This window comes from Hippocampus zosterae, chromosome 2, assembly GCF_025434085.1.
Source record: "Hippocampus zosterae strain Florida chromosome 2, ASM2543408v3, whole genome shotgun sequence".
Lineage (NCBI taxonomy): Eukaryota > Metazoa > Chordata > Actinopteri > Syngnathiformes > Syngnathidae > Hippocampus > Hippocampus zosterae.
In genome coordinates, this window is record NC_067452.1 from 18,105,358 (window position 1) to 18,125,854 (window position 20,497).

A 20,497-nucleotide genomic window follows, 5' to 3' on the forward strand; every position below is an offset into this window, starting at 1 on the left:
AAAGCCCACATAAAAAGTGTCTGATTAATTCCAGGGCCATTCCTCACCAGGTAGTGGTCACCGTGTTTGGAGCGCAGCATGGCCGCCACCTCCTTGAGGTGGGCGATGTAGCTGCGCTCCTCGGCAGTGGCAGGAAAGGAGAAGGAGATGATCCTCTCTGTGATGTAGACCAGGTCCACCTCATAGCTCTCCTCCATGTCCTGGACCATACTCTGACTCCTGGCGTGGGCAAGCACGAAGCAGGTGACGCGTGACAGTGTTTTCTCTTGCTTTATTGTGTTATCAGAGCAGAGATTGTAATTATTGTGATCTATGCACATATCAGAGAAAAGTGGTTCATTTTCCGCAAATTCAATGGGTAACAAAGGAGAAGTCGTCCATGTTCAGTCCAAGTTTGTTCGTTTGAGTGTATGCGGCATGACCGCGGTGCATCTTACCGTGACTGCTTTCGCTTTATTTCGGCACTCTTGCAGGACCTGGCTGACCCCTGAAGGGAGGAAGGGCGAATAAATCATAAGCAAATTCATGTTCTTGAATGGGGCAGCCCGGTAGTCCAGTGGTTAGCACGTCGGCTTCACAGTGCAGAGGTACCGGGTTCGATTCCAGCTCCGGCCTCCCTGTGTGGAGTTTGCATGTTCTGCCCGGGCCTGCGTGGGTTTTCTCCGGGTGCTCCAGTTTCCTCCCAAATTCCAAAAACATGCGTAACAGGCTGATTGAACACTCTAAATTGTCCCTAGGTGTGAGTGTGAGTGCGAATGGTTGTTCGTTTCTGTGTGCCCTGCGATTGGCTGGCAACCGATTCAGGGTGTCCCCCGCCTACTGCCCGAAGACAGCTGGAATAGGCTCCAGCACCCCCGCGACCCTAGTGAAGATCAGGCGGCTCGAAAGATGAATGTTCTTGAATGTTCCTTTACTGCCAATTCAGATATTTGACAGAATCACCCGTGGACAGGAGTAACACGACTCCTCTTTTTGGAAGCGAGTAAGATGGGGATGTGTCGAAGATGGCAGCGCGCAGGACAACAATATGAAATGATTTTGCAGCACAGAGTGTGTGGTGCCCACAGGCCACAGCTGGAACTAGCCTTGAGAGCCAAAAGGGGAAGCCTCCTCTTCGGTGCTCTGACAAGCACCAGATGTGGGGCAGGCCTCAGACACTGCTGAATGAGGGCTCGGCACATAACATCACAACAGTCGGTGGTCTTGTAGCAACGTGTATGGAAGCTGTTAGAACTGCAGGAGGGGTCAACCTCCAATGATCATGTGTCCCAATACTTGAGTCTATATAACGTACATCACAGTGGCGCTCAGAGCTCGGATGCGCTCATAAAAATCTTGGGAATTCCAAAGGGCTTTTTAAACCCTTTTCATAATATTTGCAAACGGTAGGCGCCAGTGGCAGAAAAGGAACTGAAATCAATGACAAGAACTTAACGATGCACCGTAAGCTATACCATAAAAGGTTGAGGTATCTTTCAATTTCTTTGAGAAAAAAAATCAAAATCAAAAGAAATCCAGCAGAACCTACGGGTAAGGAAAATAAATCAAGTACAAGTCGCAAGATCACAAGACTTTTCAGAGGCTGAATAGCCACTCCAAAAGGAACTGACTCGGAACCAAAAGGCTGAAGCTATTTACTTCTTGCAACATCTTTATACTGACATGTCACGTATTCAAAAGTATGGTGCCAGAAGGTTACGGACGTGTGTTTGACGTCATTCTAAATGAAAGTGAGAGTGAAATCTGCTCTCCGATGTTGGCGGTGCCTACCTTGTTGACCAGGTGACCTGTGCTCCACCTCCAAGTTAAACGCAGGAAGGGAAAATGCCTCTGAAAAGAGCCGCCGAGAGGCATGGCCGATCAGGCTGCCGGATGCTTTTTGTTTGGAATATCAAAATAGGTGAGAAAACTAAGTTTTGGTAGGATATGACTATGTCCCGTGAGGCTGTATTGCCCTCCACACTGGTTCCCATGGTGGACAAAGATGCTGCATGATGCTGCTTTTGCCAACCGGAGATGTTTTTCCAACATACTTTGCCTGCTTTGCAGCGGCTCCTCCCTCTGTCTTATTATCTCTGCTTATTCCCAACTCCCCCACAACAGTTTCTCCCTTCTTCCCAAGCCGAGTGCTGTTGTGCACTTCCTTCGTACTGTAAACATGAGATGCTAACTGTAATTACCCTTCACAATGAAGTTCCTGAGCTCAAAATAGTTGCAACCGACTTGCATTATCCTGGTGTCGCTGCGGCTTTGGTTGAAATGAGACTAAAATTGTCTTGTGCATGAGCCCCGTTGTTCATTCCACCAATTTACAGCACGTTACACTAGGTTGTCCCCGGAGACAGAAATTGATTTTAAAAATCCCGACAGAGCACTTCCTTGACCCAGAGACACCTGCACGATCTCAATTACGTTCAGTTTTCGCGGTTATGTTTTCCATGAAGGTTTTCAATGGGAAAGGGGGAACAAAAAATATATAACGCCTTCATCTCTTCATCCAAAAGAATTGCACTGTATTTTTAAATATCGACTCATTTTCAACTCCTTGCCAACTGTGAAAATCACATTGTTCATGCAAGTATGTCAATTAACGATGCCATACTTCCCCCTCCCCTGATTTGTTGCCAAAAATATTCCCGGTTACAGTTTAGTGTGACAACAAATACCGCATGTAAACATTCATTCCACGGATAACAGAAAGATCGAACAACAAACGAGCCTACTAAGACATGTTTTCAGTTCATTTCATGTCAGATTGTGCGGTGTACACAACGAAAAGTTAAAAGCCTTTCTTAACACACAACTATTACACTGAACACAACTTTAGGTCAGGTCAACATTCCTTGTATTGGTCCAGAACCTATTACGTGTCACCCCGTGTTTTTATTTTTCACACCAGGTTGCGTGACCGACAGTCAGCTGATATTTAACACTGCAGATGTGGACTGTGTAAGTGTGACCTTTGAAAGCATCTGTGGAGCCATAGAGACATGCTACTTACCGGAGTATCTACGTGCTTTAAGGGCAGCTGAGGAGTGGGAGGCTGTGGAGACAAACCAGACAGCCGACTGATTAGTCACAAAGTTCCAAATGTTGCCACGGCGGTTATTTGGAAGTGCATTACTTTTGTAGAAGTACATGTGGCGGTGGCGGGGAAGGGGGTTGGGGGTAAAAACACATGTGGGTTGGGTGACAAAGAGATGAACGACAGCTACTGTACGGACAAAACATAAGCAGGTCGCCATCTCTCCCCAAATGTATCCAGGAAAAATAGTTCAGCAATGTGTTTAGTTCAGCTCTATAAACAAAACGGGGGACTGTTTATCAGCTGCATTGGTCATTTTAAAGGGCCAATGTCCAAAGTAAATAAGTGTAAATAAGTGACTGCAAGGAATGTTCCTAATTTGTTCAGCTCTTCAAATAGGTGAAAATATCCAGCAAGCAGCAGCAAATTCTTGACGCGGTCCTCAGTGCGACACAAAACGAGTCTTGCAAAAGATACAAAGTGCAGGTGTCAAATTCATGGGCCAAAAGCCAGATTCGCTCCACCACATGTTCTTATACGTTTGGCCCTCAGAAGCAAATCATGTCCGCCAACTTCATTCGTCTTTTCAATTTTAAATTGGCTTTACTTGAAATACCAGTGGGAAATTTGAAGCATGTTCACATCATCAAACCTCTTTTCATAACACATTTAAATTATTCATTTAATAGTTGAGTAAAAATGATCTTCCTTGACCTCTGATTGAACCTTTTCACGCACCCTGTATCCGAATAACATGGTAAACTGTCCGCTGTCGTAACCGTTGTCCCTGAAAGGGTTAAAATGTTGCTATCCATCAAATTGTTGTGTATGAGTTCAAAAATGATGATGTCACAATGTCACGCGGAGAGAAAGGGAAGGAAGCTTTATTTAGCTTCACATAAAAGTACATTTCCAAACAAAAGAGGTAAAAATATCTAAAAAAGCAAAGCAAAGAAATAAAAAGTCCAATTACTATATTGAGACCATATACAATGAGGCCTGCAACAAATATGAGTTTGACACCCCTGCTTTCGAGCCAGACCGAAACTGGCTTTTGGCCCATAAATTTGACACCTGCACTCTGTATCTTTTGCAAGACTCGTTTTGTGTCGCACTGAGGACCGCGTCAAGAATTTGATGCTGCTTGCTGGATGTTTTCGCCTATTTGAAGCCTCCTGCGGCAGCTCGCTGTGTTTGTGGGTGGCTTTGCCCACAATTCCAGGAAGGATCATGAAATTGGAAAAGGGGATTTGAGCGGGTGAAAGGGGTCAGTCGGTCAAGGTGTCTGTGGCACATTCAATTGCGACGCGTTGTACTCACAAGCTCATAGTTGGTGCTAGTTTGACACGCCGTGGTCACCTGTGAGAGCAGAGAGAATGTGTGAAGGACTGTGATTCTGTTTTCTTCCATGAAACCGTCTGACTCTGCAGATAATAACAAGCAAGGAGATCCTATGTTCATCACAGTGCTTCAGAACTCGTGCGGGTTTTCATGACGTTTCCGTTTTCCTCCAAGTATCCACGACTAGAACAACGGCTCCAAATACTCTGTATGAGCATCTCACAGCCACACATCACTGATTAGGATCCAACAAGAGAGACAACTTTACACATAAACATGAGCTGCTGCATGTTTGCGCGCAGTGAGCGGGATGCAGGCTATCAGTGGCCAGCAGGCTCCAGTGGGAAGGAAGCCACCATAATTAGTTTGCACAGTGAGAACAAAAGCCTGGTTGGCATTTGCTATCATGGAATATATCAAAACACTGGAGCTGGAAGGGTACTGTTGATATGTCACGTGATGGCAGAGCTGACAAACATCGCTGATCAAAGTCACCATTTTGCTTTCATGCCAACGAGCACTCTTTTTCACTTCCCGTGGCCTCGCTTGACATCAACACAACTGCCTTGGCGCGCAGTAGCTGTATCATTAGAGCATGTCATTTCATTTGCAGCAGTAATGTATAACACATTGCAGGGGTCATCAACTCGGGTTACGCAAAGATTCACATTTTCCCACAATCATTAAGTCGCAAGCCACTTTTATAGACATAAAATTAAGCGAATGTATTCATGCATCCATTATCCAAACCACTTATCCTCACGAGAGGTCACGGGTTTGCAGGAGCCGATCCAAGTTGTCTTCGGGCAGCAGGCGGGGTATACCCTAAGCGGATTGCCAGCCGGTCGCAAGCAATTGAATTTATTTTGCAACAAATGCCTTTGGAAAACATCTCAACTGTCCAAACAGCTGTGCATTACAGAGCATTATTAAGGGACAAAGACATCCCTGAAATACCGTGTTGATCATCACAGCCCAAAATGAGAACATTCTATGTCAAATATCATGTTACCTTTCTAAATTGCTGCCCACGAACCACTGCCAACAGTTCTGTGACCCGAGAATCGCCGGCATACAGGATGTTTGTCGTTTTGAAGGTCAAGCAGCATCAGAGATGTGGATAATGAGACTCAAGAGAAGTGTGACGACAGACCTTCACTGTGAACATTTCCGACTGCGTCTACCCTGACTATATCCTTATAAGGTGGCTGATGTGGGAAGCTAATACAGTCTTCATGTGGTTCTCACCTGCTGAAGCACATAAGAGCACGGGACTGTCTTGGAGGTTCTACCATGCGGCAAGAAATTCTGGTTGTTAGAATAAACAGAATATAAAAACCCTCAGCCAGTTTGGTGCTTCCTTACCGAAAAGAAGCATGCATCCGAGTTTCTATGGTAAACTTCTTTTCCAGCCTCTCTTTGCTCCTTCAGAGCAAACCCACGGGCAGAGAACAATTCAAATAATCCAGAATGGAGACAAATGAACTTGAAAAGGGTTCAGCCATGATGAAACACATAGTTTAAAATTGCATCACATCACAAGGGGGCTTCTGGGAAGCCAGTGACCTCTAGCACAACTCATAAGAGATGATTCTTTTCCTCAGGTCAGCCCCTCTTTTCTTTATTCTCTCTTCTCAATAGTTAACAAGGAAAATGTCGCCAGGTGGCGGGCACCTTGGCGGTCCGCTCCACGGCTACAAAAAGCTGGCTCGAGGCATGTGGAATGTCACCTATTTGAGGAAGGAAGAAGCCCAAGCATATTTCGGTGAATTTGACGTAGAAGCTCTTGCGCAGAATGCTGACCGTAATCCCATCAAACACCTTTTGGGATGAACTACAACAGAAAGCATGAGCAAGCCCTCAAGGCCAACAGCTATAACCTCACATATGCTGCAATATTGGTACCGTCTTTATGAGGGCCGGACCAATTCATTGTTTGTTTGTTTGTTTGTTTGTTTGTTTATTGAACATGAAGTAATAAATTGACAGAAAGTAAAGTCAGTAAAATTGTAAAAAAAGGAAACGAGAACAGTCATCATATAGCACAATTATATGTTCAAAAGAGTAGGAAGAAGTAAAAAAAAACATGTCTAATCCTACTCCTTGTTATGTATTAATGTATAAAGAGATAATTTTTTTATATCCATCAGAAAAGGAAAAAGTCTGCAAATAAACAAATGCCTATATGTGCTACAGTATACTTATCTATTTTTTACAACTTTTGGTTTGTATAGGGAGTATAAACACCCTAGCACATTTACATGTCGATTTTCTCTTGTCTGATATTTGCTTGTGGCGGCCCAGTGGACAACTGGTTAGCGCGTCGGCCTCACAGTGCAGATGTGCAGGGTTCGATTCCGGCTCTGACCTTCCTGTGTGGAGTTTGCATGTTCCCCCCGTGCCTGTGTGGATTTTCTCCGGGTACTCCGGTTTCCTTCCACATTCCAAAAACGTGCGCGGCATGGCAGGCTTATTGAACACTCTAAATTATCCTTAGGTGTGAGTGTGAGCATGTATGGTTGTGGCGTCTATGTGTGCCCTGCAATTGGCTGGCAACCGGTTGAGGGTGTCCCCCGCCTACTGCCCGAAGACAGCTGGGATAGGCTCCAGTACGCTCGGGGACCCTCGTGAGGAGAAGCGAATCAGAAAATGGATGGATGGATATTGGCTGTTTCGGCAAAAGTCAGATTTTTTTTTTTTTTTGCCCATTATTGGTGTATTTTTAGTTTAGATGTTTTTTTTAACATTAACAGAACACATTACAACATAAGTCAACACATTTGCACATTCTTCCCCCATATAAAAAAAAACAAAAAGAAAAAAACAATCAGTCCAAGTTAAACAAATACTAAAAGACAAAGTAAGGTAAATCTGTCAAATGTTCTGCCTGTGATTTGATTTTTAATGTTTTACGAGACCAAAAAATAAATAGTCCATTTATTCATTATATATTTTTAAAAATTAATCTGCTGATTAAGCATTTATTTATTTATTTATTTATTTATTTGTTTATTTATTATTATCTGAATGAGCCTAAAAAATAGGACAAATCAGTCAGGCCCTACTCTATACCGTGTATATATCATCTAATTGACGTAGAAGTGCATTGGCTCCAGTGGGGCAACCACACTCACAATTCCAGCGGCTATCCTGCTGATCCAGCGCCACGTTGATGGCTGCTTGCCTGTGAAATTGAATCCCACGCTCACCAAGCAATGGCCAAATAAGGACCGAAGCTCAAAAAAAAAAAAAAAAACTCGGATGGATTTAAACATGCTGCCTCTCTGTTTTCCTTTGGAAAGGGAAGAAACCCCCAAAGTGCCATAACAGTGGAGAGAGTGCCTGTTCATCTCTGATTTGACATTTTGAAATGAGGGTGCAATGATGCTGCACATGCTATAGGACAATTCCCCTAAAACACAGGCAATAGGTTTGAGTTGGGAGCTATGTGGAAACAACTTCCTGGCACATAATCTGATGGATGCATAAATGCCATCACATTATTTCCGTCTCTCTTCAGGAAAGCTGATGTGAAGTGTTCTGTTTTAATTACTGACATCTACTGTGATTTGAGCAAGATATAACACATCGGCTGCCTAGAGCACAGCATATTCATATATTTAGGATGAGCTATCCCCCCAATCGCGCAGTTGCGTGACGGCTTTGTGGTCAACAAGGAACTTCATAAAATGACGGACAAGATGCTGAGAACCCGGGTTGAGAGAGAAAGTAGCTGTTGGATCACAATCAGGCTACAGTGAGCAGCAAGTTGGGCCAATTATGACTGTTGCTACAAAATACACCTTTAAATCAGGAACTGATGATGAACATATGTGCAATTGCAGCACACTTTGGACACAGAAAACCTGGTCGGAAACGCCGCAGTGGGATTTAACACCGTGATTGCTTGTTGTAAACATTGTTTATTCTTTCACTTATGGGGGAAATCTGTATGTGCAATTTGCTGATGTTCATAAATAATCACGATGTTGCTGTTGGACAGTAAACACTTGTAGGCTTGTAATGGCCTACGAAGGGCGCACTGAAGTCAGAATAAAGATATGCATTGTGATGGAATGCAAGCCCATAAGGCTCTATAAAGACATTTCTTGCAGAGTGGAGCTGCCTCAGTATGCAGCTGCCTCATGTGTGCTTTTACAGTGAAAACACTTTATTCAACACTCTTTCATGGGTCAAGCTGGTTTCGCATTGTCGGAGGGACCGTGTGGATTCATGATTCGTACTGTGTCTCCCACATTTCCCTTGGGGTTGTTCTTGAATGGGTAAACATGTAACCTTCCCTGAGGGGAATCCAGTTCTATAAGAAGAGACAAACAGCTGCTCTATTAACATCGGTCTTCGCCTTACGACGCTCAAGGGACGCATGACTAGCGCTCTTGTTATGGGCAAGGTGAGAAAAAGGTGAAATGTTTTCCTCTTGAGATTCACAAGCAAATTAAGAATATTGGCAAGCTGTGCCTTACCCAACGGCGGTACAATGAAACTGAATTCCCACGTTTTGTTAGGAAGAAAAGAGGACATGCAAGCCCCCCTGACCTCCCAGCCACTCAAGGTTAGCTGCTGTTGAAGGTCTGAGAAGAGTGATTGGCAACATCGGTTTTCTCAGGCGTGAAGGAGGTCAGAGTGTGAAAAACTGCATGAACTATAAAACGCTTCATTTTATCTCGTGCAGTTTTACAATTGTTATACATACACTTCAACTACACTTTTAAGGAGGTTGCCAAGAATCGAATTCCTTCTAAGCCATGACGGAACTTCAACATCAACATAAAAAATATATATACACTATACAGTATATATATCAAAAAACCAAAACACGCATATCATGTCTTCAAGTTTCAAGTGAGCATGCAGTTGGTGAACATACCCTAAAACAACTCTTACCTGTACGCTGGAGCTCATTCCTCTCTCCTGTTCTGCCTGCTTTCTAACTTTGCATTTCCACTGGCTGCACAACACCTACGAGCCTCACCCCTTCCTGAGAGGACAGAGGCAAAAGAAGGAGCGCCAAATACAGACACTTTTGACCACCTCCTCAGTCACGAGCCTCCCCCGCCCACCTCACTCCAAACACCAGCCATAATCCCGAACGCGTGCCAGAGAGCTACTGAAGTCGACTGTGTTCAGCCACTGGACTGAACCAGGAAGCACTTTTTGTGCTGCTGGCCCAGACTCCTCTATCAGCTGCCAAGTAGAATCCAAACACACTATATAAGGCCAAGAAAGCAGTTTGGGGCTGCTTGCTGCCCAAAGCAAGACAATAACTGTATCCCTCCCTCTCTGAGCCCTGTCTGTCGAATTCCCCTATCAGCACTCCCTCTGTCCGGGCTTTCTTTCAAAGAGAATACTGTAATTAGCATTGCATTAGCAACGTTGTAAAACTGTGTGGGGAAAAACAGAATCAAGCTATCGTGGCACGGTGAGCAATTGGCAAGGCTGGAGGTTTGAATCCGGGATGCGGCCTTCCTGTATGCAATGGATCTTGACTTCCCCCCTCACCCCGAAAATATGCTTCTCATGAGAGTATAAAAAGTGGAGGATGGAGGGATGTATGGAATCAGCATACAAGTGGCCGCAACATGTTTCTGTGACAAAAACGTGTTGCTATAATTATCTCTCTGTTACTGTTTGATACACACACACACACACACACACACACACACACACACACACACACATATATATACTGTGTACAGTATATGTATGCCACAACCGAGCAAACGTCAACATGTTAACAAGGCCTGATGGAGAGTTGTGCACAATGCAGCGATGATCCAGGTCCTGGCATGCAGTGGACTTTCAGACACGTGCTTATATGAATTCAAACCTCAAGGTGCTCGTGTTGATGCGCACGTCATTTTTAGCCCATTGCACATAAAACAGGAGTTACCTGCCAATAATGTCAGTGGCACAAAAGAGCTGATGGAAATTCCAATGTTTTTTTTGTTGTTTTCTTTTTTTCCTGGCTATAAAATGAGGCAACATCGGCATTACCTCACTCAATGCATGCAATGTAAAACAACATGACATCATAATGATAATTTAATTCAACTGAACGTCATGCAAAATATATTAAAAAACTCCTACTAAAAGTCATTAAAACTGTATCAGTATGCATTAAAATGACACACTACCTCATTTAATATCAAGAACTGCATGAGCTTCAGTCGTTCCCATTTTTATTCACATACAGTATAAATCAGTACCTGATTTCGCAAACCCGTGCTTGCTTCCATCTGTTTTGTGTATTTAAGGCTCTGTGAACAAACTTGTGGGTGAAGTACAATTCCAGCAGCAGCACAGTGTGACATGCCTTCACAATAAATAAATAAATAAACAAACAACATGTACCGGTAAGTAGTATTTTAAGTCACAAAACCTTGGCGGTACAGTTAGGCTCTCTGACCCTACTTTTAAGGTATATGGAGACATCCCTCCTTCAAATCCACATGGGTAAATCTCTCCTTTGAATCTTCCAAAGTGTGGAAAACCAATGCAGCAACGATCCAGTACACACGTACAAGATGGACAACCCCCCCCCCCCCAACAACAACAACAACAGGGAGTGATCTCGACTTTTTGCATCAAGAGTGATACAAAATTGCCACAAGACTGAATTTGCTTGTTGCTGTGGATATATTTAATATTATGCGTGCCACATGCTGGCAACATCAAACCTTCTTGACACTCTCATCCAAATCATTATAGGCCCCATTAAAGCGCCATAAACAGCATAAAATGTACGAACACCAACAATGGGATGCTAAAGCATCAACTAAACATAAAAAAATAAAATCAATGCGACTGCTGACACATTTACTCTTACAAGGCTGGAGATAAAAGCAGTTTCCACACGTTTGAGGAATTAAATGATGTTCTCCTTCAAGTTCAACGCCAGTCACCAAAATGAGTTTTCCTGGTTTGAGGTTTTGTGTGTGTGTGTGTGTGTGTGTGTGTGTGTGTGTGTGTGTGTATTTAACGCTACCGCAGACACATTTGAGCCAAAGGAAAAGGGTGAGAACTAGGGCATGCTGAGGAGAGATCAGGGTGACGATAATTTTCAACATCACTTCCAACCAACAAAAAAAACACTAAGAACAGCCTTGTTCGGCTCTGTCCGCTGAGCCATCATTCTATCATCCCCTTTTCATTTGTTTTTTGTTTTCCATTGCGCACTGTGACCGTGTGATGACATTAAAGGGCCGAAGTGAGGAAACAGACAGACAGACGGAGCCGAGCAGGCCTGCTGGAGGAAACAGCTTCTATTTGCCAGATATGAAGGGCAATGAACACATCGCTGTATTCGTCTTGCACGCATACAGCAGAGTATAAAGTGAAAATCATTCTTAGGTTATGAATTTTACAAGTTAGAATACCTACAGGCTATCTCTTTTTATTTGTGGTGCCATACTTGCTCCTTTAGAGCATCAATAACATAAAGACAAATGTCATTTTTGACCCATTACAGGGCATTGTACTGTGCCTGCAGCGTGAGTGTACTTGTCAGGTCGAAGGGCCGTCGGGGATATAATTCAAGATGTACTCTCACGCACCACTGAAATGCTCTCATACATGACTGAAACACACAAGTTGAATTGCCTTGACAGATTATATGATTGTAAAGTGTCCTTGGGTGTGTTGAAAAGCACTTATAAATAAAATGTATTATTATTATTATTATATAATATGATAGCATAACATACGAAATGTACAATTTTTGGGGGGAAATGCACTCATGCATTTGCAGAAATCTCAACTGCATATATGTGACAACCCCACTCCCCCCAAAAAAGTCATGAGTTTGCGGGCATTTAACTAATGTGTGTGGGCATTTCAAAAACAAGTATAGTTAAGTAGTTAAGTGTGCACTGTACAGCTGATCCCAAACGTAAAACAGAGTAAAGTTTCACACAACACACCATCAGTCAGTGGGGAATGTCTTACCTTCACTTCACATTTTTTATGGCAGGACAGCTGACAAGCTGCAACAAGAAAAGCAACGACTGTTTGTTTCATATACAGTACAGGAAAATACATGCACACACTGTCATGCTTTCTGTCCAGCTGACTGAGCAGTGAGTTCGAAAGGAAACTGCATCAAGGTCAGTCTCCTTCCTTGTACGGTACATGTTTAAGTGTGTTACTGCCCCCAAGTGGCTACAATAGCACATGACAACGGAATTCATTTATTTTAGGGGTGTCCAAACTTTTTCTTCCAAAGGGCAAAATACAGAAAAAATTGAGGGCTGCGAGTGATTTTCAAATTCTTCACCTTTAATATATGTCATAAGATAAACACAATTTATTGGATACAGAGAACAAATATATTTCTCTGTAAAACAGCTCAGTAATGTAGCACAAAGTAAAATATTCTTTGGGATGTTTGTGTGGCCAAGTTTACTTCAGTTCAAATGAAGTACAAAAAACGTCAACTAATTTGCCAACATTTTTGGTGTATTGGATAATTAAGTGTAAATTGATCCTCAGTTCAATAGATCAAAACAATGAGGATGGAGCCACATAGTTTTTCACTGCCTTGACCTCTCCATTATATCATATCATATCATGCTATCATCACATGACTCCAGTAGGGGAAAGTACGCCGTCTTTTTCACTCGCTTCAGAAGAGTCAAGCAAAAACATAAAAATAAAGTCATGTATTTTGAATGCTTTGAAATGGCACAGTAACATCAGAATAAAAAAAATACATGTACATAAGCAATCACTGCCTTTCTTTGGGAGAGAGAGAGAGAGATTATTTTATTTTGTGTAACCACTCGAATAATTATCCACCCATCCATTTTCCACCGCTTATCTGGGGTCGGGTCGCGAGGGCAGCAGCTTTAGGAGGGAAGCCCAGACTTCCCTCTCCCCAGCCACTTCTTCGAGCTCATCCTGGCGGATCCCGAGGCGTTCCCAGGCCAACTGGGTGACATAGTCTCTCCAGCGTGTCCTGGGTCATCCGGGGGGTCTCCTGCCAGTGGGACATGCCCGGAACAACTCACCAGGGAGGCGTCCAGGAGGCATCCGAATCAGATGCCCGAGCCACCTCATCTGGCTCCTCTCGATGTGGAGGAGAAGCGGCTCTACTCTGAGCTCCTCCCGGATGACCGAGCTTCTCACCTTATCTCTAAGGAAAAACTCATTTCGTCCGCTTGTATCTGGAATCTCGTTCTTTCGGTCACGACCTATCACTCGTGACCATAGATGAGGGTTGGGACGTAGATCGACCAGTAAATTGAGAGCTTCGCATTTTCGCTCCGCTCCTTCTCGAATTTTAATCTCGAATAATTAAAATTGAGTAAATTCAATGCGCCATTTTTTTCAGTGCAGCAACCAATGTCAATTGGAGGCGTGTGCCATATTCACACAAGGACCATTTGCTGCCCAAAAAAAACAAAAGAGGGATGACGGCAATTCACATGCACTCTCCCTCACATTTCCCCATTTTCTCTGCCCGTTCTGCCCCTCTCTACCACCCCACTTTCCCTCTTATCTAGGTTAATTCAGCAGCAGCTGCAGTAGCCGTGCTAATTTTAACAGCAAATCCTTAGCCAAAGCCCCAAACCGGCCTGATCTCCTACTGCTAGTCCTTTGCGTTTTTCATCTTGACTTCGGCTGCAGTTAGTACAGAAATTTGCCCTGCAACCACAAAAGAATAGCCATATGGTTGCACCCTCCCACAAAAGAAAAAAGTAGAAACCACCCCATGCTTCATGTGCTTTATCATAACTTGACAAACACCGGGATGGACTTGCAAGGATTTCCTGAACATCATCAGCCTGCATTTAGTGAGGCGTGGTAATGTTTCTGGCAGGCGTGATGGCAATTTGCTGAACTAAATGGACAAGGTAGTAGGTCGTCGGCAGCCGCAGCCATTCCCAGTGCAGTGAAAAAGGCAAGGGAAAGGTTGCCAGAAGATACACCTTTGATTGGTTGTCTGGAAGGATGTGAGAACAGCTCTATCCGAAGTCATAAAATACAAGCAGGATTTAAGCAAATACCCCATCAGCGTGGGATAAGTCCAGCTGTTGTGAATGGCACTCACCTTTGCAGACGAGACCCTCCTTTGTGATGGCCTGCTTGCATATATCACAGCTCTTGGCCTTCTTGAATGGCTTCAGCTTAAAGTAGTGTGTGTGGACCCCCTCCAGCTCGTCGGGCTGAGTGGAAGTAGAAAAGAAGAAATTATCATCACACACACGTGGTCACCTCAACATTTGTCCAATGTCATCTTAACATGAGGATGCTTGGCTCACTGTGTGTTGCTTTCAATGCATCCAACTCCCAATGCCATTAAAACACACACACACACACACACACACACACACACACGCACACACACACACACACACACACACACACACACACACAAGCACAACTACCAGCACAGAATGTTTTCACTTTGAACATGTCCAATTGAATGACTAATCAATGATAAAAGTAAAGAAAAAATCTCACACAGGGAAAATACAGCATCATTTTGACACACACGCAAAGAAAATCATTGGTGCCAATTTGGTCAAGTAAGAAAACCCCACATGCATTTGCCCAAATCTGTGACAAAAGTGATACAAATTAAAAGTATACTGAAACTTTTAATGAATTCATAACAGACACTGCTTTATTTTTAGGTCCAAAAGAATGATTTGAAAAAATATTTTAATATGGCCTATACAGCTGTTTTTTCAGACCCCTGAAAATGAGTAAATCGCTTGCTGAGTTCAAAAACAAATTTAAAAAAAATAGTGCAGCCTACATCAATCAGAGTTAAAATGATAAATTCTAAACATTAAATCTAATGATAATACAGAACTAAGTTGATAAATAGATAAAGGTATTGAAATATCCATTATGAATACAAGAGAAAATTGACACAAGAGTGCCAGGGTGGGGATGTATATAATCCCGATACAAACCAAAAATATGTAAAAAATATCACGGTTAAGGATAAAGTATGAGCCTTAAAGGAGACTTCTTTCTTCTTACTTTCTTTTCTTTTCTGATTGATATGAAAAATGATTTATTAGATATAATCACATAACGGGGTAGGACTAGATACGTTTTTTACTTCTTCCTACTCCCTTGTACATAATAACTGTGTTGAATGAAGACTGATTCCTTTCTTTTTTACTATTTTATTTACCTTATTTTCTGTCAAATAATTACTGTATATGTTTTATGTTCAATAAACAAACAAACCAAACCAAACCAGACATGAAGCGCACAACCCCTGGCACAAATTATGGAACAACAAAGTACTCATGGTGTGATGAAGTGTTCTTTTGTTGTTTTCCTGATTTGAGATTTTTTTTCTCCCTCAGAATTGAGTGATTTCACCCTTTTTTCCTTCTGCTACAGTAGTAAGTAACTGTGACACCACATTTTATTTTCTCGATTTCTTTTAGTGTTTCTTAAAGCCTGAGACTTTCCATATGAAGGGACTTTTGTTTTGTTTTGTTTTTTTGTCACATTTGTGATCTGCTTCCATGCTACAAAATTAAACAATTAAATGAACATCCTCCAAGACTGGTGATTCCATCCTTCTTACCAGGGGTTGTTCCATGAATTGAGCTCTCTACCTACTGCGAATGTGACGTTCTGACTGTGCAAGCAATAAATTAATAAAATCATCAACATAAAAATAAAAGTAGAGAATGGAATGCAGCTCCGTGCAATGGAGCTAAATTACTGTTTCTTCTTCATACAATCAAGTAAAAGTAGAAAGTACGTTGCATTAAAACGACTCGCAAGTACAATTTATAAGTTACTTGAAGAAATGTTGCAGACTAAATGTAGTGCATTAATGCATCTCTAGTTAAGGGTGTCATTATTTTAACACGTTAAAATCTGAAACTAAACAAAAAGACCATGATCATGAACAAGAAAAACATACGTTCGTAAATCAAAAAAATAGGTTTGACAGAAATTACCCATACATTAAAGATGTTTCTACGTTTACATTCAGCAATGAGTTCGGTACAAATCCATTTTTAAAAAAGACAATATTTCAAGTGTTTTACTGCAGTCGTGCGTGCGCGGCCCGCATGTCTTTCCCATTAGAGAGATGCCAAGCAAAAATTCTCCTGGACGTAATGTTTTTCCTCTCCTGAGCTGTCATGTTCCCATCATCTCCTCTCCCTGAGGCCACCTCCTCATGAGCCATTGCAGCAATGTCATTTCCTTTGTGTCATTGTGCAGTCTGAATAAGATCGGTAGGGCGGGCTCTGCCGAACTGCAACTCTTGCTTGAAAACAACTTTTTTACACCACCTTACCTAACTGGCTTCCGCGGCAACATTTGTCGGCCAGTCAGTTGATGGGGTTAGTAGACAAAGTGAGCATTTACCAACCTTATAAATAACAGTGCAGTTCTCAAAATGACAGGATTAAAAAAAAAAAGAATTAAAAAAATCCCCAATCCATGTACAGTGTCGGCTTCCCTGAAGACGCCCAAGAGAGAGAATTAAGCATTCGCATGAGAAGCAGAAAACGGATGTAATGGAAGTAAAAAGAGGGCATGAAAAGACATAAGATGGCCCAAGAGCCGAGGACAGACAACAAGGAGAGGAGGTGTGTTTCTCCATATCTTCGAGACATCTCGCACAGTAAATCAAGCACTGGCGCTCCTCTCCGCTAGGTGCACTTAGCTAATGAAAATCAGGGCGACACAACTGTACCTCGACTTCACTTTGAGCACAGATGTAAGACCACTTGAAAGGCGAGGCAGAGGCAGCTAGGCGGGGCGACAGACCCAAAGACCCCAGCATGTCCTTTTGCACCACAAGAATGCAAATTAGTATGGGCATGCCTCTCTGAATGGTACCAAAGCATGGATGAATTCAATCAAACAGCAATAGCACCCAGCAGAGCACCGGCCTCTGATGGCCGAACAATTTGGATCGGCACCAAATGATACATTTTTCAAAATCACCCACCACCCGCACACCTGAATTTTATCATTAATAAACAAGCATTTTTGACTTTGAGAAAGTTTTGTTGGAGAACAAAAGTCAAACTTACTCAGCGACGAATATGGATTTATGGGCATTGATTGGGAAAAAAAAGACTGGGAAAGCTTTTCCTATTCAACTGAATCTTGTAAGAATGACTTACGGTGATGTATCAATATTCATCCTCAAAGTGTGTGAAATGTGCAAAATGTTACCAAGTACATTAAAGCCTCACTTTTGCTTGTGTTGCAATAAAGGGTCTGACGTGATTTTCCTGCAGTCCATTAACACTTAAATAACAAATTCAATAAAGTTTAACGTCTAAATATCCTTTGGACAGTTACAACAAAAATCTGTTGTGGGTTTTTTTTGTTTTGTTTTTTTAAATAGGAGCCACTATACATGCAGCACGTTAATGCCACGAAACTGGAAGAATTTGGACTTGAAAGAAACACACAACTCAAAGGTTTGGGGACATTGATTTCAGCGAAATTTTCATTTTTGTATTTTTGCCACTGTGTTATCATATTGCTTTTTTTTCACTGCGTGGATACATTGCAGCTATTATGAAATACCTCATCAGTGTATGATACAAAAAAATTTTTTAGATTCCCTCCTCCAATACACCTGATCATTTGGCCGAACTTGGGAACCCCTGTGTTAAATCATTCCTTAAAAAACAGGCGACCAAACAGTTGCGCCAGAAATAATGGTGAAGGTATCTGTGGTCCTGAAAATTTACATCATCAACATGCGCTACAGATTGGTCGAACAAGTAATTAAATCAGATGTGAAGTCGCACAGGAATGCTGATGAACTAGGTTGCCTCGGTAGAGGATAAAATTGGAACGAGTGTGAAACATGGCATGACTGCATTGAGCCAGGTGAGCATGAGGAGGTCCAGGCTACACAGAAACAAACATGGCCTGCAGCAGGAGGAATCCTGCACGCCTCTCAAGATTAAGAAAGAAAGCAGCCACACCTGCTTTCAATTTCCCCCAGAGTGAAATCCTGCCTGGAACAAAGAGTGCCTTTGTGAGACAGAGTGGGCCAACGAGAAGGGCAAAAGCTCCCATATGCTGTGCATTCACTCTTGCATACTGTGGTGCATGTATAATTCCCTCCAATTTCAACTAACCCCACTCCATGGGCTCAGTTTAAATCAAGATGCTCCATGAAAACCAATTCATGAGCCATCTCCACATGTAAATGGTTAACCAAACGGCTGAAGGACCGCGGGCTCTCACGAAACTGCACTTTCAGATGTGACTCTTTTGCCGAGCTGAGCTGAGCTTCAATCGAGTGCTTCATTCTTGACCAATCATACATTGGTGCTGTCAGCTTTGATGAATCCAGACGATGCCCCAACGAAGAAATATTTGTCACCGCCGGGATGCTCAAAACAACATTCAAAGCCATATGAAGGAAAGGAAAGGAGAGGAAAGGAAAGCATGGACACTTTTTAACATGGTCGCACTACTCTGTCATTGGTTATATGCAATAAATTCGCTTGGGGCGGCACAGTGGACGACTGGTTAGCATGTCAGCCTCACAGTGCAGAGGTGCAAGGTTCAATTCCGGCTCCGGTCTTCCTGTGTAGAGTTTGCATGTTCTCCCCATGCCTGCGCGGATTTTCTCCGGGTACTCCCACATTCCCAAAACATGCATGGTAGGCTCATGGAACACTATAAATTGTCCCTGGGTGTGATTGTGAGTGTGAATGTTTGTTTGTCTATGTGTGCCCTGCGATTGGCTGGCAACCAGTTCATGGTGTCCCCACCTACTGCCCGTAGACAGCTGGGATAAGCTCCAGCACAAACGCCACTCTGGTGAACATAAGCCGATAAGAAAATGGATGTGAATGTGGATGAATGGATATAAAATTTTGCACATGACATGTACAGGTATTGGTTTCCTAATGATTGTGAGAAATTATTAACAAGATCGGTGTTTTCACATACAAGTAAATGGATATTATCCATTACTGATCATAACATATAAAGGCAATTAAAGCAAATCTGTTATTTCAGAAGTGTGTAGCAAACTGGTAACCCTTAATCAATACCAAAGAAGTAACTCTCGATTTCAAAAAGGCAATTTTTGCAGGGGGGGGGGGGGGGGTATTTTTGATTTACTGTGTGACTGTACACTGTTTCATTTGTCCCAGACAAAATGTGCGGATGCATCAGTAATGTATGTGGAAAGTTATGGACTAATTAAATAAAATCAAGCATCATCACTTTAAACACACAAATACCAAATATTGATATCGCTGTAATAATTGTAGCCTTTTTTCTTATTGTTAACTGGCCATAGTGGTAAACGTATGTTAACTTATACCAGGGGTGACAAACTCGTTTTAATGGCGGGCCAATTTGGAGTTGCTATTATGACAGTGAAACCACAAAATGTATTACTTGCACACAACAAATGAATCGATTACTTGTACTGGTTTTGAAATCAGTCAAGTCAGTTATAATAATTTGTTCAATTATTGTTCAAGTGAGTGTAAAATCGCAACGTTATTTATTATACATGACAATTTGACATTTCAGTACAGATTTTAGCAAGTTGGCACACAAGTTTTCATTTGTAAGGCTTTGCCAACAAGTTCTTTCCCCTTTGTGCAAAGATGCATCATGGGGGTATAGATCGGTGTACAAGATCATAGAGATGACTTCAGGATGTTTTATTAATGACAGCGAATACAGTCAATCCCAGTAGACTGACTCTCTGGGCCTGTAGCCAGATTGTAGGTGATCGCGCAGAGAAATGCCGTGAGGTGACAGCTTTGCAAAGCTTGTGTTAGCATGATAGCATCAACCTATACAAAGTGGAATGAGGGTGCCACATGATCAATACCAGGTGCGGCAGACAAATTGATCGATGAGCCGCGATCATGAAGTCACGGCCACTTGCAGTATGATTGTTGGGGCATCCGCTAATGTTGGGGGGGGCCCAATCACGTTTGCGGTGATTGCTAATGCATCGAAAACACACATGCTCTCTCATTCACACACATACACACACGCAGACACACACACACACACACACACCTTCACACACACACACACACTGAAGAAGAAGACAGAGCAGTGCTTTGAAATGCAGATTGCACAGAACATCTCTGCGGCATGATGTCAAACACAACTTTGTGT

General features: G+C 42.5%; 1 protein-coding gene and 1 long non-coding RNA gene across 10 annotated transcripts in view; one reads left to right on the forward strand and one right to left on the reverse strand.

Moving 5' to 3' along the window:
• The window catches only part of tns1a (tensin 1a), a 57,776-nt gene that overhangs the window by 23,756 nt on the left and 13,523 nt on the right, over window positions 1-20,497 (reverse strand). For 3 of the 9 annotated variants that reach the window (XM_052057664.1, XM_052057663.1, XM_052057666.1), the window contains 7 exons: window positions 14,436-14,550; window positions 12,332-12,369; window positions 4,346-4,384; window positions 3,002-3,043; window positions 1,771-1,830; window positions 438-487; window positions 48-219 (listed from right to left, as the gene is read on the reverse strand). In XM_052057664.1, the coding sequence (XP_051913624.1) occupies window positions 48-219; window positions 438-487; window positions 1,771-1,830; window positions 3,002-3,043; window positions 4,346-4,384; window positions 12,332-12,369; window positions 14,436-14,550 (516 nt within the window). Of the gene's footprint in view, window positions 1-47; window positions 220-437; window positions 488-1,770; window positions 1,831-3,001; window positions 3,044-4,345; window positions 4,385-5,378; window positions 6,442-9,271; window positions 9,482-12,331; window positions 12,370-14,435; window positions 14,551-20,497 lie in introns of those variants that run through there. The other 6 variants (XM_052057667.1, XM_052057665.1, XM_052057668.1 and 3 more) reach the window with 4 other exon arrangements.
• LOC127595855 (uncharacterized) lies at window positions 9,512-10,948 on the forward strand. The gene is made up of 2 exons (XR_007961337.1): window positions 9,512-9,919; window positions 10,669-10,948. It is a non-coding gene; the product is annotated as an uncharacterized LOC127595855 (long non-coding RNA).